Here is a 27,807-nt window from a genome sequence, read left to right as displayed (position 1 = left end):
CAAATAAATTAAGAGCACAAAGAAGTACACTGGTATCATCACTTTACAGTAATAGTGAATCTGCAATGCAATATAAAGGGTTTTCTGTATGGATCATAAGTAGTTATCCTTAAGGGCATATGGTGACTCCTTTAAAGAAATTCAAGTGCTGAAGAACATATGCATGCATTAAAGAATGTGTGAGTTCTGAAATTTGAAGGAATGTTTCAGGCATGCAAATAATATTCTGATCTACATAAAAAGTAAAAATTAGAATGGATCTCAAATTTTTTACATAATTAAATAAGTACACTGCATTTTGTTTATATGGAATATATGAAACCTTTAGATAATTGTATGTGAAATATTTTAAAAACTGTCACTGGCACTACTAGAGAAGAGCTAGACAGTTTTACTTTCATGAAGTACTGTGACAGAAGGAAAGTATTAAGATGCTTGAGTGGCCAGCTATTAAAGATAAAACTCATCTAAGCAAGAAAGATATTTGTGTTCAAGAGTAGAATATTAATTAGTCACAAGCATGCGGCACAACCGAATAAAGATGTGATGCTACTTACTCTAAGCCATTCCACCATATTCTCCTCAATTTCACTATCAGCTGATATATCTAATATCAGACGTCTTGTTAAGTGAGCTTTGTGATATCGCATGAAAACATCTTTATTCTGTACATATTTAAGTACCAAAAGCTGTCAAAAAACAGATAACATATTTATTTGCTTTGTGAACCAGATGAGTCTGAATGCTGATCTAATGGCACTGTAGACTATGACTACAGAAAGGCTACTAGATGTTGCCTTAAGAGCAACTGTGTTACTACTATCATAGACATCAGCAAGGAATGTTTCATGATATCACACCTTCAATTTCTTAATTTTTCAAACATCAATAAATTATCATAAATCAAAAAAGACATGGACACTGGTATGTGAAAATCCCCTGCATTATTTTCTAGACAAATATTAGTTATTGTAATATGTTACAGTCTTATATAGGCATTAATTTAATATACCAATTTTGTGAACCAACACAGGAGACATGAAACACTGAATGATTTACAATATTTAAACACACACACACTTGGTAACACAATAAACTCTTTTCTCTATAACTATTACACCCTGCATAACTGCTCTTGAAAATCAAGGCCTCAACCCATATAAGGAAATAAACCAGACAAATTCCTTCTTCAGAATAATTGTGAAATGGAAAGCAAAAACATACCACTTCTTTAAGCTTTGCTTCAATTTCTTCAGATGTTAGTTTTTTGCTTAGTGGTGTTTTTCTTAGCAACATGTCACAGTAATTAGCAAGAAGCTCAGGGCATTTGGATTCAGGCTGTGTTTTCAATCCAACACTAGATAAAAGAAGAACAGTATTTCTTCAAACCATACAGAATCCTGCTATTCTGGAATAGTCGCATTGTTAACAAGACAGAGTGCTCTCTCCTGATCCCCTTGGCAAGGATCCTGGTGGTGAATTTATATCCTCGTTAAACTAATGAAAAATTAGGGATAACACCCTTTCTTCTTGAAAGAATAAATACTGCCAAACACTTCCAGAAAGCTTCTACAGCTTATTTTAACTAATTACAATTTTAGATCCATAACAATGAAGTATACAGATGAAACTACAATGTGAAACAACAAAATATTGCATGGGAAGAAGTATTCCAGTAAAGAATTAACAAATGCTACAATGAAATGTTTCTCTCATCTCTGCAGTATGCTGTAATGAGGTCTCAAGAACAGCCTCCTGCACCACACTCCTGCAAACCTCAACCCATCTAACACATATTAACAGGATTAAATTATTTCATCACAGCTATAAAGGATGGACAACAGCTAGGAGATTAAATGCAGACTAAAGCTGAACAAGATACTACAGTAGACAGACTGTGGTTCTCCAAAATTCATCAAGCATAGGTCATGTTCCGAACCTGTGTCTAGACTGGTGAATAAAACCAACAGCAAGAACCAATCCCTATTCCCAGAGTCAGATGGCACCAACCTGACAGCTACTCAAGGGCCCACAGCAAGTTCAGGAATCCATTTTTCTTGCTCATTATTTCAGCCTCTCATCTATTAGTAAACACAGAGCTAACTCTTCATACAATTTGTCCTTTTTTTTTTAATTCATGAAGCAGCTTGCAGGCTAATGTCTTCTGCCCTCCTAAAGACCATTTCAAGTACAAGCAGATCACAAACCTTTTGGTTATTACAGAAGACTAAGCAAGATGAAGTTCCATTTTGCTCAAACCAGTCTGCAGATCTAGACAACTTCAAAGTGCTTGGGAAGAAGAATACTGAACAGAAGATCATCACAATTATAGTGGTTACTAAGAAACCACTAGGCTGGATTCACTTTAGGAGTGAAATGAGGTATCAACTGGGATGGTCCCAGAGGAAGTGAAACTTTTAGAAGATATCTAAGAAACTCTTCTACCTTACCTACTTCTATGCAAAGTATAGAAAGCAGGAATCCAGTCTTTTGTGACAGCATTCCTCCAATAAGTACATGGAAAAAGACTAATCCCTATTCCGGCTTGCCATTATCTGAAACCAAACCCAGAATATGAACCAAGACGCTGGACAGATATTTATAACCATCCACCCCTAACTAGAAGCAATTGGAAAAGGAAGCTGGCAGCCCAGCTACAAAAGCTTTGTTTCCATAGTAAATCAGATGACAAACTATATATAAGCAATCCCAACCACCTAAATATATACAAGCTCCTACTCAAGGGGCACATCACACGGTAAATGTTAACAATCAATTAACTGACTGCTACCTTCTCTTGGCTGAGTTAGCAGAGCAGGCACTGTAAGCATGGTCGTTCTTCTTGAGTCACGCAGGTCTGCCTAATCTACTGGAAGTTGTTTAAACTAACCTGGTTAATCCTGCACTGAAAGAAAAATGCAACAGCTGGACAGATCACACTCAAAACTGGCACAAGAGGAGGTGGAAAACAGCTTGTGGATGGTTACACCTTACTCAAACACAGTTATTCCCATGAAGATTACTGCCTCATTTTCTCCCAGGACCTTTGCTGAAGTTGTGGAAGAGTTATACAGCTGAGGTTTTTGGAATCAATAATCCAGGAAACCATTATTAACTTCAGCTAACAAACTGACTCATAGAGAACATATATCCAAATACTACAAATAATTTTAAGTTGAACCAGGTTGCTAGTCACTGATCTGCTTCCACACAAAGAGTCTAACCAGAGGTCAATAAACAGACTGAAATTCCATAATGCAAATAACACAAAGACCTTTTAAACACTTTCGGAAGAGATATTTTAAAAACCTTGATTCATATAAAGTTTACATGGCTTACCCCTTTTGCTTCAATGGCAATTCAAGTTTAAATATCGTAGCATCATTCACTACTGCTTTGTACGCCTGAAAAATAGATTATTGGTGCTTCACTCAATTGCTTTCTAATACGAATTGCAAAGATTTTATCTCTTTTTACACTACTGGAATTAATTCAATTTTTTTTATTAGCCGAAAGCTTGCAGATTCTATTTTCAGTTTGAGAGTTCAAATTCTATGACTGAATTTCCCAATAAATGGATATTTTCCTCTTTTTCACTAACATACTCATTTTCTTTAAGCAACAACTTAGCAAGGGATTACATGGAGCAGGTTGCATGTCTGAAGTCATGACACAAAGTAAATTCCAAACACAAATTATTGCTGAATCAGACATTACAGTTCTCAAAACAAAGGTCATCTTCTAATGTGCTCTACACCATTACAAAGCTGAATATATGCAACTTTATGCAACATTATAACAAATTGAAAGCTCGTCAGTTGGTAGTAAATTTCATCAATATTTTAGTCTGCAAATTTAATAGAGTAATAGCAACTTCTAAATTTAACAGTGAATGCACACAAGGGTTTTAGAGACATCATAATACAAATTGCAACAAGTCTTATAGTGAACAAAAGACCAGCAGAAACACATACCTTATCTCTGGCAGTAAGAAATCTTGGATCATCTTGAAAAGCTTCTTTAACCAACTTGCTAAACCGATTAAATAGCGTGAGCAATTGCTCTACATATTTCTCAGAATCCTAAAGAGGCAAAAATCAAATAAAAAAACAAGGTTCCACAGAATTCAGTGTGAGCATACATGTAATCCCCTAATCTGTAAAAATGCTGTACCCTAAAAAGCCTGCATACTGTGAATTTACATTTTATCTTTAGTCTCTGGATCGAACAGTTCTACAGCACATAGGCTTAAACACAGACTTTCAGGATAGTATTTCCAATATACAAAAAAAAATTTAAAAACCAGTAACTTTCAAATACTATACAGCAACATTTTATTTTAAAGGACATTTTAAAGGATCAATAAAAGACAAATGCCACATCTTAACTGCTGCAGACACCTAGGCCTCCTAGACCAGAGCAAAAAAAGATGATAAAAAGCTGAGAAAGTACACTGGGGAAAAACCCTTAAAATTCCCACTCTGAACAACCACTCTTAGATTGAAAGCAAATTTCAAATTTCATCAGGAAGTTATAATTCTGAAAAAATTGATTAGGCTTTTTAAATTAAGATTCTAGCACAACTGTATTGTAAAAACATCTCATGCACTTAATTTATAACCTTTAGAACAAATTAGACTCAGTTTTTAAAACCACAGCTGAAAACAAATAATAAAAAGTTATCCTAAAGACATTTACAACATTCAGTGGATCAAAAGTTGATCTCTAAACACAAAATCTTAAAAATTATTTCCATTCATGCATTTGTCCCAAAAATAGAGAATATTTAGCTTCTGCAAAGTTGTTTTCCTGCTGTTGTTTTACTAAAACCCAATACACTTACAGTAGTAATAGTTTCAGCAGCTGCTACCATGTCTGCAAGTCCAGCACTAACTATATGTTCTTCCAAATCCTTTAGCATAGGCTCTATGCCATTCGGAACTTTATCCATCAGTGAAAACATTAAATGCAACTCTGAAAGATACAAATACTGATGAAGCCACCAGTCAAAGACATCTATAAAACCCAAATATACTGTATTTCTCCTAGGCATGTCTCAAGCTAAACATTAAATATGTGAAGAATGGATAATCCAATTCATCTCTTAAGAAGAAAGATGTCTTGAGTACTGTTCCAATTCTGGACCCACAAGAAGATTCTTTTGAAGGCAAAAAAGGGTTATTTGTTGTAATGTAATACTTGCTTACACATGTAGCATTTTATATAATATGCTAATGCATATAGTATCACAAGTTTGAATAAGATCCCCCCTAAAACCAATGCCAGTTTGGATTAAGTCCAGGTTCTAACAAATTGCCTTCAAATCCCTGGCAAAAATGTCTCTCAGCTGGAAGTCTACTAGACGTTATGCAGGAAACTGTATGGACTCAAGAATTTTTATATTTTAAATTAAAGCCAAACACACCTGTGTTTGTGTATGTTTCAACACCACTTACAATGCTTTGTTTTATAAATCTTGCAAAGATCTGAAGTAACCAAAACTGACTAATGCAAAGAGTGAACTCTTCTTCCCAAAGACTATAGTTTTTCAGAAAGTTACCAGTACAAAAACTTCAAAAAGTGATATGCTTTGTCTACTTTCTGTGAAGCTATTTCAATACTGCTTAAAAAAAAAAAAAAGAAAAAAAAAAAAAAAAAAAAAGAGGCTATTGAAACATCAATAATTATCTTGACAAAGCTGTCCACAAAGAACACTGGGATTAAGGTCACCAGACTGTTGTAAAGAGACCACAGAGATTTGAACTCAGCTTGGCAAAAGACTTTGCTTCATGAAATAGAACAAATGGACTAATTTTTTTTTTTTTTGCCAGAAAACAAAATTTGTAGATTCACTTAGTTCCCCAATGTTATGTCTACTATGAGAGTGGAAAAGTCAAGAGGCCCTGTCTCTGCTTTCTCCCCTGCATTACTTTTGTCAGCAACAAACAAAGATCCCATCACCACTGAGGATGTATTTATGCTATCATCATCTGTATGGCAACAGCTGCTACAGAAGCAAGTAGAAAAGCATAGAGAAGAAAATAAATCCTTTCAGAATATAACAAAGCAAATTAAAGAATGGAAACTACAAACAACATTGAATAAGAACTTGCAGTGTTACTACAGACAACTCATAATGGGCTGAATTCCAGGAACCAGAAAAAAAATGTAGTTGGAGGCATTCTCAATGCAATTTAGATCTGCTGTAACAAATGGCAGCACTTTTTTACAAACAAAAAAGTCCAAAAACTCAACTTTTACTGGATCTTTTAATCTAGGCTTTTAAAAAGAGTAAGAGGGAGGAAAAGAGAGCAGAAAAAGAGAAGCAAAAATATGTTAAAAGGCTCTACATCTGTTTCTGTACAGTAGCGATGCCATAGATATCCAAAAAAATCAGAAATTTCTCTTAAGAATCAGTAGCCAAGGGAGGCTCCAGGTGCATCCCTAAGACTGCAAGATCAAAAAACCCATAAATTCTTCAAAGACAGATTTCAAAGTAACAAAACCAAGAGGAGTATTTTACTGGAACTTCTCTCAGATTATGACACTGAAGAGTAAAGAAATCAATGCTGTTGTTGTTGGGGCGCTTACAGTCTGCTTTCACTCTGTATTCATGAAAGCCAAGCATACTTTTTATTTCTGTTGCTCTTCAGGAATAAAATTTAGGCCTCCCTTGCCCAATACTATAAGCAAACAAAAACACAGAAAGTGAATTCTGAAGTGTTTGCAAGCTATTACATTTTTGCTAGATTTTAGCTGAAAAGTATTATTCCTTCCTGTCTTTGCACAGCATGTAAATATTACTTAATATAACAAGAGTATGTGCCCAGCTCATAGACAAAAATCCCCACCAAAACAGCCTTTTGCCAGTGCTGTTTAATAAAGAAAATATCACTGAATTCTTTGGGGCAGATAATTATCAGCAAGTCAGATGAGTAAGCAAAGCACAGCAGAGGACACTATCAGATGTATACATTACTATGCACAGCTCCAGTCTTTAATTACGTTTCAGTCATCTGCACCTGCACCATTCATTGAAGCATTTGAAACAGTTCTTACAGACTGAGCGGAAGTGCCCTGCAACCAAGCACTACCACAGGACACACACAGCCAGGAGAGAGGGCTGTGTGAATATTTCAACAGGCTTCTAAGGAAGGGTCCTTTGGCAGATGAACCCTTCTGAAGCTCTGCATTTACATAAGCCTCCTGCTTTCTCCCAAAGGCTGTAACATATAAGAAGTTTCACTGCTTTCTACATTTAGCTCTGGACTATCGCCAGAAATCATGCGGCTAGATGAACAGATCAGTGTGACATAGTTTTGAGGTTAAATATTTTCTTAAATGTTTGCTTTAGAAGTGAGTATTTTCTATTATATTCTAAGTCATAAAACAGTTTTCTCATTTCAATAGAAATGAAAACCTCCAAAGACATTAGTAAATATTCCCTGGCTGCAGGATACCAAAATTTCAAAGAAAAATTACCCTGTGATTTCAGTTTGGGTTGTTTTTTTTTTTTTTATTTTTCCTACCTGAGTTATAACATTTTAATGACATTTTTAGTTTGTTTTATCATATTAACTTCTCAACTTTTGGCAGCAGAGTTAAAAAAAAAATCTTCTGAAAACTTTCAAAAGGCATGCAGAGCTAACTATCAATACTCACACTGATATACTGGCTATAAAACCCCATAAACAGCTTGTAGAAATTTTGTTCATTTGACCTACAGGTATTTGACCTGTATCAATAATCAGAATAAGAAAAAAATTTCCCTGAAAAAATCTTTTATAAAGAGATGTTTCATTTTTCCCCAGGTGCAAAGAAGTACTGGGGTGAAAAAAAGAGGAAATGTTTGTATCTGGACTACTCAAAGAGAAAAGTAAAGACATATGGAGCACTTAGCAGAGTTGGTCAATGCAATGCAAGTGTAGGAAAAAATAAAGAAAAGAGAGCACAAAATATTTTCTTTCAAGCAAGATTAGAGCTATCTACTCATTCAAATTAAAGTATTGTGTATATAGATTTCAAAAGTGATAGGAAAAAATAGGAATCAATAGTAATTTTTTGTGGATTGTTCATTTGCAATAATATTTTTATATGAAACACTACCACCATCTATTAGAAACAGTAATTTGATATATCTACACACATATCTATTTTTATGCAGTTCCTGCAGGGTTCACCCTGCCCTGCTCTTGAAGCTCCACTTACTTTCTGTTTCATTTCGTTTGATCATGCCTTGGCATTCAGCTAAAATAGTCTCTTTAAAAGATGTCACCAGGGCATTGACGCAGCACTCCATGAGCTGAAATATATTAAACACAGGATTAGCTCAAGCAGCCATCTGAACTGAAGTCTGATGTGTCTCAAGTTTGCCATGACACAAAATCTAACCTGTTCTCAACCATTAACTCTATAAAATAATTAACTCCTTCACCGATTCATAAAAGTACGTGCAGTTTGAATAGAATCTGTGCAGGAACCATATTTCTTCAAAATGTTTAGGTTAGTAAATGTGGCAAAATCTCCTCCAAACCATTAATGAGCTTAGTATTTCTGTTGACTCTTTTCTCTCAAGGGAGCCACCACTTTTGGAACAGTAACTACCCTATTTCATTTCTAAGTATACATCCAAGAGCTAAGAATAGTTCTCATTCCAGAACACCCTATCTGGACCGGGCTGGATGGCTTGAACAAGGCCTTAGATCTAGAACAGAAACTGCCTGTACATGTCAGGACCATCTCTCCTTTGTCAGGCTCTTTATAAGAGCTACAATTTATGCCTGTGCAAAATGAATGACTCACAGCTGAACAATAGGTATAAAGCACATTTTGATAATTCAAAAAAAAAAAAAGATCATATTTATAAAATATTTATTTAAAATAACCTGTTTTCTGAACTAATTTCAACACAGACAATTACGACATATTCATTGTGTTCTTCCTCCAGAATCTGAACTGTGTAAAAAAATTGCTGAAGAGGGAAGAAGGGGAAAGAAAAAAAGAAAACCCATCTCTTATATTAAATGTCCATATTTCAGCCTAAGAGGAAATACATTACAGCTTTAATGAAATTTCTATTGCTCCTTTTGATGGCAATGAACTCTTTCACATGTACTAAATGAGCACTGAGAAATCGTTTGCCAAACAGATTTGACAGTTCATTTCCAAACAAGATTCTTGTCCACTGTTAGCCATAGGAAAAATTACCACCATACCTAACTCAATATAAAAGAACAAAAACCAATCTGAACAAAAACCTGCCCTTCAGTTTTAACTTTTGATCTACATGTACTATTTACACATTTACAGAAATTGTAAATTACCAAATTGGAAAGTAATACATGCTTTTGCAACAAATAATTTATGATTAGCAAACATAAAATAAACAGTTCCAATTTAGTGCTATCAAATAATACTGTAACACAAAACTGAAAACTACAATATAACACTATATAACTATGAAATACACAATTTTTCTACAAATCATACTCACTGCTTCTACAGAGTTACATTCACGTCTTGTTTCTAAATATCGTAGTGCTCTTTTCTCTTCTTCTTTTAGTTTAGCATCTGCCTGTGCAAAAGTAGAACAGCAATCATTTTAAGTACTAACACATTCAGTACAAAGTTACAACAGAATTTTTACTTACATATTTCATATAATTCTGTACACCGTTTTGTTGTAAATAAGAAGGAGCCTGCGTTCTATAAAATCTCTCTGTTGAATCCAAATATGCCTTTTCAAAGTTATCCCGATATATCTGAAGTTTATCTTCAGGATTAGAACAAAGGTTAACTGCAAAGAGAAAGTCCAAACTTACTCTCAAGTCTTGGAAATTTATGTGGCTAATAATAAGCAAATTTCAATGAGACAGTGAGACTTGTATTAAAAGGTTTCAGTGAACAATTTGAAATATCTGATAAATGGACTCTGATCACAAAGGTAACCAAATTTGGCCAATCTTTGCTCCGAGAAATATTCAGATCAACTATGGCAAACTGGAAAACAGTTTCATACTTAGCTCCAGCATGTCAGACATTCAAACTTGGTAATCATAAATACACATACAACTGCAAAATTGTAAGAAAGGAATAAAAAAAGCTCAAATAGTGCCTAATGAAGTGAAAAGTTCTCCACCTGACTAGGCAAAAAACTTCTCTTAGACACTGTTCCTGGAATCACAATGTCTCCCTTTTAGACTTTTTTCCCTGTTTTACAGGAATGAAGACAGCTTATTGCAGTGCTTTGCACTGTTTGAAAGAGTTTACACTTTCCTCTCAACTGTTGCAGAGAAATGAATAGTCATTCAATAAAATATGCTTTTTAAATAGTTAGAATTTGACTTCTATAAAAAGCTGTCTTAAAGGGTATTAGTCACAAGTTTAGTTCAACAGGCTGGAAAGCTTTCAAAAGTAGTAGGCAATGGTGAAATATCACAGAAGTTTCAGATACACAGAAACACAGATACATCTGTTCTGCAATAAAGAAAGTCTGAAAGTCTTAAATGTAGCCTGGTTAGCATTTCTTCTTCAAACTGTCTAAAGAATCAGAAACAGTATGTAAAGGAGTACAGACTAAGTTATACATGAAACCCCAAAAGGTCAAAAAGTACTCTTCTCTTTGAAAACATTGATTTTGCAGTAACTGATACACAGGTAAATCACTTAGAAGCTAAAGATTATAAACAAAATTTAATTGGTATCATGTATAACAAGCACAACAAAAAAATCAATACAAAATGCTGAGATAATTCCAACCCTACCACCACAACTGCCAACTTTTATGAAGAAAATTAATTTAATAAAGTGCAGAGGCAACAGATCAGTGTGTGGAAGACGTACCATATGATTCTCGAACTCCAATAACGAGCTGGGAGTCAAAAGCTTCTCCTAGTCTTTCAGCATGAACTAGCTTCATTGCACTGTCCTGAAGTCTATTTTTTATATTTGAAAATATGGATTCATTCCACGTATCTAGCATGAGCTGCATATCAGGAAGAAAAAAAGAATTCCTGTTAGAAAGGTACACGCAGACCTAAGTTTGTGCAAAAAAAGCACAAAACATCAGGAACAGAAATCGAGTAATTTATAATGTAATTTTCAAGTCATACACAGCAGTTCAGCTATGTCAGAATATAATCTTGCTCTGAGCTTGTTATAAAAGTCATATTCAGCTCACTTTCTAAATTTACTTTATGTAACTGGACAGCTAAGGGAACCCGTCTTGAATTCATGTCTTAATTCAATAATTCTCTATTACTTCTACAGTTCTTCATAATCAGTCAAGTAATCTTTCCAGCAATACAATGTGTCAAGAGTTGCTGTATGAGGGGGTACTTTTGAGGCAAACACCCAAATATAATTCACCATCTGGCAGGCACAGTCTTAGACAAAACTAATGACTCAACTAACATCAAAGTTACATAGAGAAAAAGACTAATGGTTATATATTGCATTTATCCAACAAGAAAATTCAGTATTAAGTAATGCATCTGTAGTTCATAAAAACCTCCACATCTCATCTAAGCACTGCAAAGTTTTAAGATTAGTTTTGGAGGCTATTATCAAAATCCTCATCATTCAATGTGCCCCTTTATACTCCATTGTGTGATTTCTTATTTCTGGTGATTGCCACTAATGCTGCTGCATCACATTACAGGATGGGTGCAACATCATCTTGAGGTACAGAATGCCCTCAGTGCTGTTACTGAGGCCAGCTGTGCAACAAAGCTCTCTGGCAGTACAGCTCACTCACCTTTCGAACAATGCTGTCTTCCACGTTGGACTTCTTGTTGCTGCCCTGCTTGCCCATCAGAGTGATCTCCAGCTGACAGAAGGGCTTAGGCAAAATGTCGCACTGGGTGAAGAACTTGCGCCACTCCACTATGTAGGCTTTGAGTAGAGCTGTATCATCCTGGTGACTCAGCACTCTCTGCAGGTGGGGCAAGCAGAGGAGGGAATTTATGAATCAATTTATGCACAAAATATGGGCTCTGTTTATGCTGAAAATAACTCCCCATATAAAACTCAAATATACAGATATATCAGAATAAGAAAGTTTACATATTGAAGTGCCTTTTGGTTTCTTGCAGTAGTTATTAGCCCATGTCATATGGGTCATTTCTAAAGGCCAAAGAAGACAGCATTTTAAAAGTACTCAGTATGTTCAAATTTTCTAAATTAACCTCTTTTTCTCTTTTTAAATCATGTGCAAGCAAAAAATTAAGATCTTTGGTCTAAAGGCATGTGCAGTAGAACTATATTTTAAAAAATTAAATTAACATAAACCTGTAAGGACCTGTAACATAACCTCTGTTATATTCTATACACTGACACGTTTTGATTCAATAGCATCTACTAACCTTTCATTAGACCCAGACATATACTTAACATCTAAATTTTATTAAAGCCTGAAAACTTAGCTACATTGTACACTGGCTACCATAATGCAAAAAAAACCCAAAAAACTGTCTATCAAATAACAGCCAACACAAACCACATCAAAAAGCCTCAGCTTAGCATAGCATTTATGCATGTAAGCAGGTATGCAATGGAACTTAATAAACAACATTTATATGCCTGGTTATAAAAAGGCCTCTACAAAAAACTATTTTCCTTGAAGCAAAGCCTTAGTGGCATGAATCACTTCACTAAAAGGATAAAATAAAAGTGTACAGAATCTTTCTAAACCATTGTCGCAGCATGCTTTAGAAGCTTTTTTTCATTTCAGAACAACTCCCTCTTTTAAGTTCCTCATAGCAAAAGACGTTTTCCGTAGTATGTGTTACAAACACAAGAATTTCCTTTGAGTCTATTGACAGCGTCACTCGTTTGGAGGGAAGCCCATAAAACTGGACAGCTGAGCTTGCTGAGTTGATAGCACAGATATTTGTAGTACATTGTACATATGGCTTCTTTTAAAGCCATTCATGACCAAGTCAAAATAGCACTGAAGCTATATAACCTTTTTTTTTTCCAGACAATAACTTCTAATAGAAAAATCTGCTTTTAGAAGTTTTCAAGAGGAAGAAGATCCATAAGTACTGTTGGATAAACCAAAATAATGCTGTATTTTGGCTTTTTTAAATATAACACAAAAATCATTGTCCATCTCAGCTTCAAGCACTGTGAGAAAACAATGAGCCAGGCAAATGCTCAAGGCTCTTCTTTTTGTAAACAGAAATTTGCAGGGTAATTATGATTTCCAGAACATCATAAAATTTCAAACAAAAAAGAATGCATTTAGATCCAACAAAAATCAGAATTATTTGGTTATTTTTCTAACAATGAGAATAAAAGATATGAAACATTAAGAACTTACTGCTTGTGCCTGTTTAATAAAATCAAGGATGTCTTCCTTCAGAGCTTGATGGATTTTTGCTGGACCTTTATCATCCCACAAGCAAACTGCATGTACATCTCTAGAAAACAATTAATTCATCTTTTAGTAACAGCTACTCAAAATTTAATACTGTAATGTATGAAACTTTAACAGTCATAATTTCAGAATGTCTAAGAAATTAATACAAATTTTATCTGCCATTGTTGAACAACACAACTAGATGCCAGTGACACGTGAGAGAAAGCATGTTTTGGGAAAAGATTGAAGCTTTAAGGAAGTCCTGGAAGCAAGTAATTGCAACCTATCTAGGAGTAGGCTATGGTCAAGATGTATAGGGCAATTCTGTTTTCAGTACCTATCCAATAATTTTTACTGAATTAAGGACAATTTTTAAAGCTTTTCTTTGACAGACATTACTTGCCAGTAACAGCATTACTACTCAGCCCATGCTGTTCTAAAATGTTATCATTAATATGCAGCCTTCCCTGACAGTTTCACAATCCAAGCACTACAACATCCTACAAAGGCAATATACCATCCTCCTGAGAAATCTGAACCCTGAGGGATCAGGTAATTTAAAAGATGATTTAATTAGTTTAATAAGATCACTCAAAACATTTCATGGCAGTGGTAGCATTTTCAAGTGAAAAAACTACTGGAGAAAAGTTACTAAACAGCATTGCAAAGCAAAATTCTGAGTTTTAATCATCATTCAAATGAAATTTTTCCCACCTTACAGCTCAGCAAGTGTATCTTAACTCCTATTCTTTCTATACTGAAGACTAAATTAAGCAAGTTACACTCCTAACCATGTATCATATATACATATAGCTTAGCAAGCCTTTTTTTGACTCATTACCATCCTCTGGCTCTTCCACCTTCCAGTAACAAGGCCACATCTCTGCACAAAAGCACCCCTATAGTCTAAAGCTATTACTTTGTTCCTATTAAATCAATACACTTATTTCAATACAAAAGCAGCATTTTTAGTTTAACCGAAAAGACAAAACTCACAAGATGCTCTGACACAGATTAAAGGTGCCAGCCCAAGGCTTACAGAGGTCTAACTCAACTGGTGAGACTTACACAACATTCACAGGCAGAAAAGGTGCTACTGCATTTAGAATGCCATTGTTTCCTGACAGCAGTGAAAAAAAAGCAGTACTGGATAATTATACTCAAAGGGCATGTAGAAGACACCCACAGATTTTGCATTTTTATTAAGAAGCTTAACAAAGAACACTGTCCAAAAATATAAATTGCAGGAAGTGGGATCCTTTCCCTCAATAGCTTTAATTTAGCCATGAAATTACTTAAGTTCTATTCAATAACTCAGCTACAAGGAAAAATAATAAATATAAAGTTTCCACTCCAATGCAGAATTATTGAACTAGTTATTAAAAATTAACACAATGACTCAGAACCGAATTTTTACCTTAACTATACCATGTCTGGCAACTACTACAGCAGAGACATTGTAAGATATTAAAACTCATCACATGTTAGACTACCTGTGCTCTTGGCTGGTGTGTGACAGGTGCATTAAACTGGTTGTAAAAAGTCACTACATTGTCCTCATCAAAAAGAGAAAAAAAGACAGAGTGCAAAAAGACTACATCTGAAAAAAAACTACTGTTGTGACAGATTTTTAAAAGCAAAAGAAGAGTCTGAAGATTTTAATTACAACTATATTAGAGAGCAAATAACTCCATCGGACAAAGATTATTTTAGATATACTTTTGATATTTCTTTTGTAACTCACTTCCATAGCATGTTTTTAAAAATCACACAATGTATACCACAAAAAAAAAAAAATCACCTAAGCTTCTGGAGAAGCAGCTTCTTGCTTTTTAGAAGGAAGAAAATGGCAAGGTTTATAGAAAGTACATTAATACCAACATTGTCTGAAAACTCTTATATTTCATTCTTAGGGTAAAAAAGTATTCAAATTAATCTGTTAATTCAAGTTAAACTGCACCACCCTGTTACTTCAGTTATTTTAGAAGAAAGCGATTCAAATCAGAATAATGTAACATTCAGCAAACTGCCTTTAAATGAATTTACTGACATAGCAGTAAACATTTTCTCTGTAATTCTAACAAAAAGTTTGTGGGCAAGTACAAAACTTGTTTACTATGGTCAGCTGAAGTCAAAAGCTCTGCTGTTCTTTCTTCATCCTATTTGCAAAGACCTGAATCTCAGCAAAGCCCAACTTTTGCACACTTAGAGTGATATTGGCACACTTATCTCTTAATAAAACTTAAACTAGTATTTTTTGTTCTGTGTTTCCAAACAATCTGTGTCAGATAACTTCTGTCTGTATCAGGAGTAGTTCAATAACTATATTCCTATCATGCAGAAGGATGTAAGATACCAAAAATTACTTACGAAAACAGATCAAACCATTGCTGTTTTGTGACAGACTCCTGACGAAGAAGTTTCAGAACGATTGGGCGCATGAAATCCCATTTGTCTTCAAACTGAAGCGAACCTTTATTCTAAAAGAAACAACAAAAAAAGTAATGTTAATAAACCCGCATCTTACTTAAGCTTATCTTTAAGGATTGTAGTTCATAAAGTTAACATTAAAATATTTTCTCAGGTGTTCCTCATAAGCCAGCATTTAAGCTACGCTACCACAGCTGAACAACACTTTTCACAATAAGTATTATTTTAAGAAGTGACAGAACTATTATTAGGTTCAAAGAAACTGCCAATTTCTTCATTTAATCACTGCATTAGCTACAATGCAAAGTTCTAGCAGGTGTTCTTCAGTTGTTAGTGGAATTATATACAGACAACATGGACGGTATTTGGAGCAGCTTCACTGTTCCAACCAAGATACCTGCAGTGGAAGTCAGGAGGCAGTTGCAAACCTCCTGTCTTCAATAAATTACCCTGATCAAAATGGTAGCCAGGAGTCAGGAATGGTATTGTGGATGCTACCACGTACCTTTTTTCTCTCACAGTGCATTTGGCATCAACAGCAAAGAGGGAGGAAGGAAGCAGAGTAACATAGGAGCTGCTGTATCGCAGACTCCCTTCCTGTGGGTTAACTGGCCACAAGACCAAGATTACCGCTGGTACAGATAAAGATTATTTACACCATGATGAAAAATCTAATCCAAGGTGGACTTTTCAAACTTGCAATACAAATTACGAGGAAAAGTAAAGAAATGAAGTGCTCCCATATAATTCTGAAAAGTCTCACCACAGTATCCAGGCTAACTTCCATTATTGAAAAAGCTCAAGCAACACAACAACTTTGAGAGAAAAATAGCAATTCTACCACATATGTTGTGACTCTATTTGCTTAAAGCTCCATATTCTAAAAAGAAAAATATGCAATTAAAAGAATACACTGATTGAGAATCTGTGGCATAAAGACTACTGGTTCAGTTATCTGCAGGGCTATGTTCCAGTGCACTGCTTACTTCTGAACATCGTCTTGGCTAGAAACACTACATTTGACAGAATTCACTTCAAATAGAGCAACTAATACAGTCTATCTGCTTTAAATTCTGATAAATGCACTGTTCTGCAACTAACATCTCTTCAGATAAACAAGCACAAACAGCACACCATGTTCCCTCAATCACCTCCTTTTGATTAATTACTACATGGAAATTTACAATTAAATCTGTTATTTAGTATTCAGAATAAGCACAGTTTGTCAACCACATCCCCTGGTGTTCTCAAATGCAAGGATACCTCATCTTCAAGCTACAAAGATGCAACAGGCACCACAGTAACTATTTTTACAGCCACAGCACCTGGAGGCCTCACAGCATTGTGGTAGACACTGAACACAGCTTTCATTGAATTTCACCAATTCCATGAAATATTGTTTGCCTGTTCGGAGACGGTTTTACCTATTCTTTCCCAGTGCAAAAAAAAGAAAAAAAGTAATTTGAATGCATCATCTTTGAAAATCATCAACTAAATGCTTCCCCTATATACAAAGCCAGCTCTCTAATTATTTCCTAGTGTTTGATGCATTGCTCTAATCTTTTTTAGTCCCATGAAAATTGTTAGCTTCTACTTGCAGATACTTCTGTTCCAAGTCTCTCTTTGAAGGATAATGAATATAAAATATCAGCTACTGAACAGTGAGAAGTTCCAAAAAAGACATTATTAAAAAAGTAAAAGCAACTTCCTTAAAAGATTTCCTTTTGAATGAAACATCAGAGAAGATCCCTTAAGTTTTGTGGAACAGGTAAAAAAATCTGTTCCAAAATTTTTGAGAAGTGCAATTCAGACCATCACCAAAACCAGCTGAAGATAAAACCTGAACGCTCTATCTTTGTGAATAAGATTAGTTTCACTACAAAACATGGGGAGGAGGAGGACTGCAAATGCAACTGTTTAAGTGATTTAGATTGGAATTACCTACTTAATCCTAAGAGGCACAAATAAAACTCAACCTCAGTTGTAAAAAACCCCTGTGTCCACTTGTAACCAATATCTGCCTACTTAAAAAAAATTCCTCAAACAAAGCTTATCCTGAAATCCCATTACAGAAGTGTAGAACTTTGTTTCCTATACACAGGAGTAAATTTTTTCCACATTTCCTTCTTTAATTAAGCAGAAGATTAAATAAAATTAATCCCACTCAACTAATCTTTAAGTTAAATAAACAATTCACAGAAATATAGGATCAGCTGAGTTGGGAGGGACCCACAAGGATCATCAAAGTCCAACTCCTGACCCTGCATAGGACCATCCTCAATCACACCATATGCCAGAGAACATAGTCCTAGTGCTTCTTAAACTCTGTCAGGCTTGATGCTGTGACCACTTCCCTGGGGAGCCTGTTCCAGTGCCCAACCACTCTCTGGGTGAAGAACCTTTTCCTGATAGCCAACTTAAACCTCCCCTGATGCAACTTCAGGCCATTCCCTCAGATCCTGGCCACCACAGAGAAGAGATCAGTGCTTGCCCGTCTTACTCCTCTCACAAGGAAGCTGCAGACTACACTCTCAGCATCCTCCAAATTGAACACATCCAGTGATTTCAGCCACTCCTCATATGGTTTCCCCTCAAAGCCTTTCTCCATCTTTGTTGCCCTCCTTTGGATATTGTCTCTAGTTTAATGTCTTTAATATACTGTGGTGCCCAAAACTGCCCCCAACACTGGAGAGTGCAGAGCAAACAGAGCAGGACAATCCCCTCCCTTGCCCGGCTGGCCATGCTGTGCCTGATGCTCCCCAGGACAGGGCTGGCCCTCCTGGCTGCCAGGGCACTGCTGGTCATGTTCAGCTTGCCACAGACCAGGACCCCCAGGTCCCTTTGTGTGGCACTGCTCTCCAGCATCTTATTTCCTGGTCTGTCTGCACTTCCAGGGTTGCCCCATCCCAGGTGCAGAATCCAGAATTTTCCCATGTTGAACTTCATCTGGTTGGTGATTGCCCAGCCCTCTGATTTGTTCAGGTCACTCTGCACAGCCTCCCTGCCTTCAAAAGAGTCAGCAGCTCTTCCCAGTTTTGTGTCATCTAGGAACTTGCTTAGTGTCCCTTCCAGTCCTATGTCCAAGTTATTTATGAAGATGTTGAAGAGCACAGAGCCTAAGATGGAGCCCGGTGGAACCCTACTTATGACAGTCTCCAGTCTGACATCACCCAATTCCCTACAATGAGCCAGTTGCTCACCCATCACATGATGAGTTTATACAGCTGTGGGCTGGACATTTTTTCGAGAAGGATGCTCTGAGAGACAGTATGGAAAGCTTTACTGAAATAAAAAAAAATATTACAGAAACATAATTTAGGTAGATTTAGGCTTTCATGACATTACAATTTTACAGTAATTACAGGAAGAAAGGGTGCATTAAATACCACCTATTTCCATCTCTTTTAGTACATGACCGAAAACAGGTTTTATAGTAGGAGGTCAAACAGTGGCAATTCTTAGTTGTTACCAAAGTCACACATGCAATTTCTGAGCAGTATTTCCTGGGCAATTTTTCTTTCCTACTTTGCTTCCAACCACAGTTCCAAAGGAAAGACAAACAGAACAGTAAGGCATAACTGATGAAATAACATTACTCCACTTATCAAATCTTCTCTGAAAACACAGACTACAGTTGATAGCCACACCCTTAAGTAGCCATTCTAGTGTTTAAATTTTAATGCTTAAAAAACAACTCAATGTATGAAATATTTTGTTTTAAAATTCACTTCAATAAAGTTGTTCATAAAGATTTAAAGTTCTATTTTAACACTAAACTTCACTTGAAATACATACTACTTTACACATTGTACTTTTCCCTGTTTTTCAAATCTACGCATAAGCAATTAAACATAAAAGATATAACAAGGCAAGGCAATACACTACAACCTTCATGCTACTCTCCCTTTTGAGCTTCAAAATGTCTCTGTGGAACTCTCAGGCCACACAGAAATTCAGTCCTGGTCTCTCCAGATGCTTTACATAGTACTGTAGAAAAGAAGTGTTCTCTAGGTCTTAATGTAGATCTGATACATCTGAGTAACATGTTCATCTCTACAACTTCATTGTTTCCAGGGAGTACTTATACTGAGGCCAGCTCAGAGAGGGATGAAGTAGGAAATATGATGTCCTAAACAGAAACAAGCACTGTCTGATTAATCTCCACTACAAGTAGCTCTAAAATGCTACTTGTAATACTTGTAGCAAGTAGCCACAGGAAAAGCTTTTGAATGTAACTAACTAACGTGCAACACTCTTAAGGATCTTAAGGATATCCTAATGGACACAGCCAAAAAGAAACAGACAAACTTAAAATCAGATCTGGAAACATGTACTCCAAGTCAAAAAATTCAAAACCTTCAAAGGTGTTTCTAGTTGTCAGCAACAAACAGGTCAAACTGATACAAAGGTAAGCAGTGATTCTCATATAATTTAAGCTCAAGGAAAAACTGTTGCTTCTTTCCTAATATCAGGCTCATAGTGGAGTTCATCTTGCAAGGATAGACTCCTGCATTTGCTGGCAGCTCCAGTAAGGCCCTACAATAGCAAGATCTGCCAGCATGGATACAGCTATAGGTTTTCTTTGTGCTACAATAAGCTAACGTCTCTTCTGTTCAACAAACTTCAGAAAAACTGAAATGTCTTCATGTCACATGGGTGAATTGGTTTAGACTGTATCATCACTGCAAAGAGAACAAGTTATAATCCTACAGGGCCCCTGAAATGAAGTATCGCACTTTAGAAGTGTCACATGTGTGTTGAGACAAAAAACTCTAGGGACTCCGCTGGAAATGGCTTGGTCACCTATCAGAAAGCCACTGCCTCAGCGAGGGAGAGCAGCTCTGCTACAGGTAAGGCAGGCACCAGCTGACCCTGTAATGGCTCTTACTAAGCATTTCCATCACATTACCGTTTGCTCTGTCTCACTAGGATTCAACACGACTGCTCATTCTAATTTTGCATTTCAAGAAGGCTCTCCAAGAATATGCTTTTCAGAAAAGAATTTACAATTAGGAAAATTAAGCACTAGTGGAGTTTAAATGACACCCTCAAAAATTATGATGGCCAGTCAGATTTCGATTCAGCTACTATCTGTTAATAGAATCAGAAAGGAATATTTCACTTCATTGTCTCAACTATGCGGAAAGCTGGACCAGGATGGGGGAAAACAAAAGAAGATACTCAGGTCCTGCTCATGCTGGCAAAACTAAGGCCTGTCTATACCCAACATAGATTTGATTATGCAGGCTTATTTGAAACAGATATGAAAAAAACTTGCAGATTTTAACACCTCTCCTTCCTTATCCTGGGATTTTTACTGTGCCCAGACATTGTTTTTTTCCCCATTTAAAGATGAAAGCAGAAGTAGTTTGGACAGACTCAGAGGGCACAAGGCACTGCCAGGGAACACTGACCTGGAATGAAAAGTTTGCTTCTCAGAGAGCACTCTGACAAATGGAATTGGGGAACAAAACACCTTACCTATTTCTAATTCTCACACTAGTTTATCTTGCCATTATAAACCAAGTCAAATCACTGCATAATCTTTCCTTCTGTAATGTGGGAATCATACTTTATTGTCATTGAAAAACTGACTAATTAGTAAACTAAATGCTTAGTAACACTTTGAGTGACCAGAAATGCCTATTTTACAAGAAATCTCTGCGGCATTTTTCCTTAAACATACTGCACATATATATCTTATTGTCAATATAAAACACTGACGACTCAAAGGCCAATGGCAAAATCATGACCAGTTAACAAAAAGACTTCAGTTTGGCAAGGGACATCGCACCAAGTCAAGGCCTCTTTATTGCTCTTTCAAAATAGCTGAAGTGGAATGCTGACAAATCTTACGGCTTATGTTTCTCCTATCTGCTGTGGGCTATCCCATCACATGTATCATCAGAGCATGTGCTGGACTTTTGAGAAATCCTCAAATGCACAGAAAAGAGATGATCTAAAACATTAACAAGTGGATAAAACTGAGACCTGCTCTGAACACATGCATTTCCACAAAAAGAATATTTCTTCTTATGAGATATTTTTTTCGCCTGTATTCTTAGGTTCCTCAGTTTTAGATTTTTAAGTATTTTGAAGTATTATCTGCTTAAATATCTAACAACTTCTTACAGGCATAAAACTATACAGGAATGAATTCAAAATAATTTCAATTTCAAGGAAGATTTTTTTTAAACATTTATTTTTAATATAGAGTTTTTTTTAATATCCTGAAGAAACAAAGGGATAAATTAGTTCTCATTTCTTCACAATGAATGTCCCAGAGTAATAAATAAAACCAGCAGATTCAGGCTAAATCTATGCATCCAAATTAGGTCAGGTTAGTAAAATGCAAGCAGCACTTTTCCAGGACCATACTGAACTATAACATGCAGTAATGAACATATGTTTATGCTTGTATTTATATATATCTTCAATTGTCAATCCCTCAAGCAGACAGCCTGCCCTAGGCCTATCTTAGCACTGTAGTTAACTGGTGGTTTAGAAACACTTACTGTAGGCACTAATAACAGTGGTTTCAAGTAGGCCCGTCTTCCCTGTGCTAGCATGGCCTCAAAGGCCACACAGAGTCTTCTCCTCATACATACCACAAAGATCAGGACAGGCAGTCCTGAACTCTAACACTGGACTGTCCCACTGAAATCTTCCGTTCCAACCTGTAGGAGCCTGGGGTGACTGACATCTGCCATCAAACGCCAGGAAAGTGCTTGAAAACATATGACTACAAAAGCAAAGCTGCTTAACGTAAGTGAAAGGCCTCCGGGAGTTCTCCTTTGCAGGAAAACTGCAGTTAACAAAAAAACTGGAACACGGTGGGCACCCCAATAACGGCACCTGCCCTCGGCAAAGCCATTTTCCAACTCTTTGTTTAACTTAAAACTCATCTCCCGTACACCCGGATTTTCTTAAATAAACAAAGAGAAGACACGGTGCCCTGTCTATCCGCACGACGCAGCGGTGTTTCCCAACGGGGCGTGTTTGGGAAGGGAGAGCCGGGGGCAGGGATCGCGGGCCGGCAGCAGCTGCCGGCGGGGCCGGGCCGGGCCGGCAGCCCAAGGCCGCTCACCTGCGGGCGGGCCCTGGAGCGAAAACCCCGGCCAGCGGCACCCGCGGCCCGCGCCAGGCCCTGCCCCCGGCCCCGCTGCCCTGCCCGGCCCGGCCAGCGCAGGGCCGCCCGGCCCCGCCGCCTCCCCCCTCCTCCCGCAGGACTCGGCCGGGCTCCGCTCTCACCTTTAGCAGATTAGACGTCGCCATGATCCCCACTGCGGGGCCTTCCCGGCCGGCCACGGCGGTTTCTCTGCTCGAGCTCGGCTCGGCTCCCACCGGCCGCTGCCGCTTTACATGGCCCCGGGCCGCTCGCCCGCCCGGCCGGACCCGCGGCGGCAGCGGCAGCAGCGGCGGCGGCCTCAGCGTTAGGCTTCCTTGTCCCGCGGCGAGGCTCAGGGAGCCCGGCAGCGGCTGGGACCGGCCGGGTGCTCGGCACGCAGCCGCCCTCAGAGCCTCATGGCAGCGTCCGCCCGGGCGGCGCTCGGCGGCCGCGGCTCCATGGAAGGGGCCGGGCCCACATGATGCGGCGCTGGGAGCGGCCCCGCCGCCCCGCGCGGCCGCGGCCCGCCTGCAGCGCCCCCTGCCGGCCCGCCGCCGCGCCGCCCGGCGCCGCGGGGCTCGGCACGGGGCCCCGCGTTCGGCGGGACGGGGCGCTGTGGCCCGCAAGCGCAGAAACAACTTGACTACTAACTAACTAACTAACTGACTGACTGACTGACTGACTGACTGACTGACTGACTGACTGACTGACTGACTGACTGACTAGCCCCGGCCGTCCCGCCGTGCTGTCCCTGCGGGTGCTGCGGCGCAGACCTCCGCACGCCCTGGCGGAGGGATCGGGGAGCACCGCGGGCACACCCGCACGGCCACCCGCACTGAGCCGTGTGCCGACAAGCCAATTCCCTGCCCTACGCCCATCCAGCTAAGCCGCCACGCTTCGTGCCAGATGTCACGAATGTTCTATTTACAGAATTATTAAGTGTGTAAGCATCTGCAGGAAGGGTGTCAGGAGGATGGCCAGGCTCTTCTCAGTGGTGCGCAGCAACTGGAAGGAGAGACGATGGGCATGGAAGTTCTACCTGAACATAAGGAGGAACTTCTTTACTGTGAAGATGCCCGAGCACTGGAACAGATTGCCCAAAGCAGTTGTGGAGTCTCTCTCACTGGAGAATTCAAGAACTGTCTGGACACAATCCTCTGCTCTAGGATGGCCCTGATTGAGCAGGGAGGTTGGAACAATGACAGGGAGCCACCGGTTAGGGAATGTCCTCCTTTTAAGTAGCAGGGAGAATGGAGTCCCAGCTTGGGGTGTGGGTAGGACCCTAATTCTCCACATGGCAGGGCGCACGGGGTGGTGTTCGCACCTGGTCCTGCACGGGGTGGACTGGGCAGGTGGACGCATCTGGTTTCAGCCATGAAAGGGGAGTTAGGGGATCCTCCTGGCCTGGTGACTCAAAGTGAGAGTGGCCAGCTAGGAGAGGCCGTTCAGCTCATTAGGAGCTGGAGTCGGGGTTGGGATCTCCTCCTAGCCTGGGTCAGGGAGAGTAGAACCTACCTACCATAGGCAGGTAGTTTATAATTTCTATTTTTCTTTTTCGTGGTACTTCAGTTACATAGTTTTTACTTTCGAGTCCAGGACTACCTGGATGTAATTTGTTGGTATAATTGCTTTTTAGATACTGATTATTTGGGATACAAATGGTTATTGTTTAACTGTTTCCAGCCGAGTTAATTGTGTGAGTGTGGAAGGTGGGGGCACCAGTATAGTGAGGTTCTGGGATGGATGGTGGCCAAGAGTCCCCAGACCACTCACCAGACAGGGAAAGTGAATTTAAAAGCATTTAGTTAGAGAGAGAGAATTTCTGCTTATTGTACTGTTAGTTTGAAAGCAGAGGTATTAAAATTTATAAGCTGCTAATTTTTATGTTCGAGTTCAAGACTACTTGAATGCATTTAGTTGGTACTAACTGTTTTTTTGGAATAAGTAAAAAGTTTAATTTTAATTTTGGGGTGAGTGGTGCTGACAGCTCTGAGGTGCCATTTTGAGTGCGAATCAGTGGTGGCTCAGAGGACCCATTTTGTGACTGGGCTGAAAGGGAGGGGGAGCCGTAACAGGCAGGCATTGATTGATACAGAAGGAGGTGGACCAAGGGGGGTCTAAGATTGACAGAGGGCCCTGGTGGCTGTCTTGTTAGCTGTGCTTAGGTTTGTGGTCCTTATCATTAAATTATAAGAAATACAATTTATTTATATGTGTGACTTAGTTGTGATTGGAATCTTGTGGTCAGTTATAGTGAGTTCTTTTATTGTTTTTTGTCTCTAAAGATTGTTTGTTTTATTGGATTATTTAATTTTTTTTGTTCATTGTATTTATTTCAATTGTGAGAATTCCAATTTGGCATTTTGGATCATTAATAGTTAAATTTTGCTTGATCTTTTTATTGTAATCTATTCAGATTGTTTTATTTAGTTGTTTCTGTTAGATTCATATGGTATTCTAATAGTTTAGTTTTATTTTGATTCTACATTTTAATTGTTTTATTTCAGTTTATCAATTGTTTTAGAATTGTTTTACTAGACTAAATTTGTCCAATTTAATTATTTAATTCCAATAATTCAATTTAATTGTTTTATTATTTTATTCAATTGTTCTACCTAACAAAATTTGTTTAATTATTTAATTCCAATAATTCAATTTAATTATTTTATTTAAATTTGACAGGTGTGATTTAAATTATTCTATTTCAGTTATTCTGTTTCAATTCTACTAATTATTTCATTCTATTTCAATTATCTGATTTTCAATTATTCTCATTTAAATCTGAACTAGGTTAAAAGTTGCTATTTCAATTATTTTATTCTAATTGTTTTATTTCAATAGTTTTATTCTGATTTATTTAAATTAATTAATTTGTTATTCAATTGTTAAATTAAAAATATTCCAATTGTTTTATTTCAATAGTTTTATTCTGATCTGTTTATTTCAATTCATTAATCATGTTATTCAATTGTTATATTAAAAAAATAAATCAGTTTTGTCAATTCCATTGTTTTGTTGGATACAGTTATTCAAAATGAGATCATCATATTCTATTGTGATTGCTTATTTCTAATAATTCTATTTAATTTTAATTGTTTTATTCCAACTGTTTCTTTATTGCATCCAAACTTACCAAGTGTTGGCGCAAAAATGTGTGAGTACACAGAATTCAATAGCACCAGTGTACTTTTCATGGTCTGGTCTAAGTCCCCTTAGGCACCTGACAGATATCGTGTAACACGCTGCTAGCCTGGATGGGTCAGCAGTGACTGTTCTGGGTATGAGAGTTTGTGCATCCTGCCCCAATATGCTCTTGTGAAATACTTATAAATAGGTTAGCCAAGGAATAAAGAGAACTTGAACATCTGAGAAGCAGAGAGACAAGGAAATGCTGGTACTTTTTACTGATATTGAAAATAGTGAGTATCTCATTTTACATGGTTTATACAATGACTGTAATTGTTTGGGTTTTTTCCCCCTGAAGATCTGTACACGAATTTTCTGGGAAGCAAAGACATCTGTGAATCTTAAGGATTTGTAGGATGTTAGTACCACTTCAGGGTGTTTCTGCAGTGCTCAGTGTTACACAATATTGTTTTATTTACTTTAATTCTATTACAGATGGATTATTATTCAATTCTGCTGTTAATGAAGATATTAATTACTGATTGGTACTACACTGGTCTACAGTTTTAATCCTTTGCATGGATTGTAAAAGGCAGAGGGAATCACAATCCCAGACATGCACTGCTTCAAAGTGATTTGCAGGGAACAGCTCATTAAGATTTGGATGATGAGTGAAACTCATATCATCATAATATTCTATATATTTTGGAGTACAGTGATTCCAAGCTTTGAATGAGTTGCATCAGAGAGGAATATGTATTTCTATGATCTGTTCTAATGACCTGAAACCAGTAAGATGAAAATAGTTTCTTCTAATCTTAGTTCATGAAGGGAAAAATGTGATGCTTGATTAGTCCATTTTAAACTCTTCTCCCATCAATCTAGTTATATTCAGTAGGGATACTAAGACTTAGTTTTTCTTTCAATTGGAAATTCTTGTTTATCACTGCTGTGGATTGTCACAACGAACCCATGCACAAAACGTACTGTGAGTGACTAAAGACAATCCTTTTAAAAGGGCAAGAACACTCAGATATCTACCTATAGCTGAAAAAAGAAGCACTGTCAGTGACCAGACTTCTGTGTTTGTTTCCATTTCAACAGGCAAGCAAACACTTCTGGTGTTTTCTATCTGGGCTTCACATCACCTTTTCTGTTAATAACAATGGCATTCTGCAGAAATTGCCTGCATGCGATAGTAAAGACTATTGTTGCTTTCACTTAAAGCAGCCCAAGGCTTTGCTATTTTAGCATCACCAGAATCACCTATCCTGTGCATCTCAGTTGGACCCCTTTGTTCTCATGCCAGCATTGTCCTTTAGCTTAAATAACCTCTCTCCCTGATGTTTGTTTTTCTCTGATGTAATTTTTAGACAACAGTACTATTACCTCATAGTTTCCTTGCTGAAAAACCTTACACTTTTTATCCTGAGTGTCATTGAGGATGGTGTGGGGTGGTGCAGAGCAACTATTTGCAGGCAGAACCTGCAGGAGGTTTTTTGTTGAGGCCAGATTCCTCCTGGGACACAGAAACACATGGCATGTATTAGGCAGAATGTGGCCATTGTTCCTCACACAAGCACAGAGTTGTGGAGAACTGCTGTGGGCAATTACACTTGATCTCCCAGTGGTTTTTGGACAGCTAGAAATTTACTGTTCCATTCACTATGTACTTGGGGAGCTAGAGTTGGGCTGTGAAGCATGGTAGTTTGAAAGAGGATACCACCAGAAAAAGCATGTTCTACTTTTCTGACACTCATTCACATGTGAATCTCTTTCTTCA

At 37.7% G+C, this 27,807-nt stretch overlaps 1 protein-coding gene across 1 annotated transcript in view; it reads right to left on the bottom strand.

Annotated features, from left to right (window-relative positions):
- CUL5 (cullin 5) overlaps window positions 1–23,429 on the bottom strand; it is a 31,743-nt gene extending 8,314 nt beyond the window's left edge. The window contains exons 1-13 of the mRNA XM_021529372.4: window positions 23,042–23,429; window positions 15,731–15,840; window positions 13,322–13,421; window positions 11,756–11,932; window positions 10,843–10,984; window positions 9,651–9,796; window positions 9,494–9,574; window positions 8,209–8,302; window positions 4,844–4,974; window positions 3,975–4,082; window positions 3,340–3,404; window positions 1,225–1,357; window positions 558–689 (exon numbers count right to left, since the gene is read on the bottom strand). Coding sequence (XP_021385047.1) covers window positions 558–689; window positions 1,225–1,357; window positions 3,340–3,404; window positions 3,975–4,082; window positions 4,844–4,974; window positions 8,209–8,302; window positions 9,494–9,574; window positions 9,651–9,796; window positions 10,843–10,984; window positions 11,756–11,932; window positions 13,322–13,421; window positions 15,731–15,840; window positions 23,042–23,065 — 1,443 coding nt within the window. The 5' untranslated portion in view covers window positions 23,066–23,429. The remainder of the gene's footprint in view (window positions 1–557; window positions 690–1,224; window positions 1,358–3,339; window positions 3,405–3,974; window positions 4,083–4,843; window positions 4,975–8,208; window positions 8,303–9,493; window positions 9,575–9,650; window positions 9,797–10,842; window positions 10,985–11,755; window positions 11,933–13,321; window positions 13,422–15,730; window positions 15,841–23,041) is intronic.
- Between the last annotated feature and the right edge of the window lie 4,378 nt (window positions 23,430–27,807).

Source organism: Lonchura striata, chromosome 1 (assembly GCF_050655825.1).
Source record: "Lonchura striata isolate lonStrDom1 chromosome 1, ASM5065582v1, whole genome shotgun sequence".
Classification (NCBI taxonomy): Eukaryota; Metazoa; Chordata; class Aves; order Passeriformes; family Estrildidae; genus Lonchura; species Lonchura striata.
The sequence above is the reverse complement of the archived record's forward strand: the minus strand, read 5'-3'. Positions and strand labels throughout refer to the sequence as shown.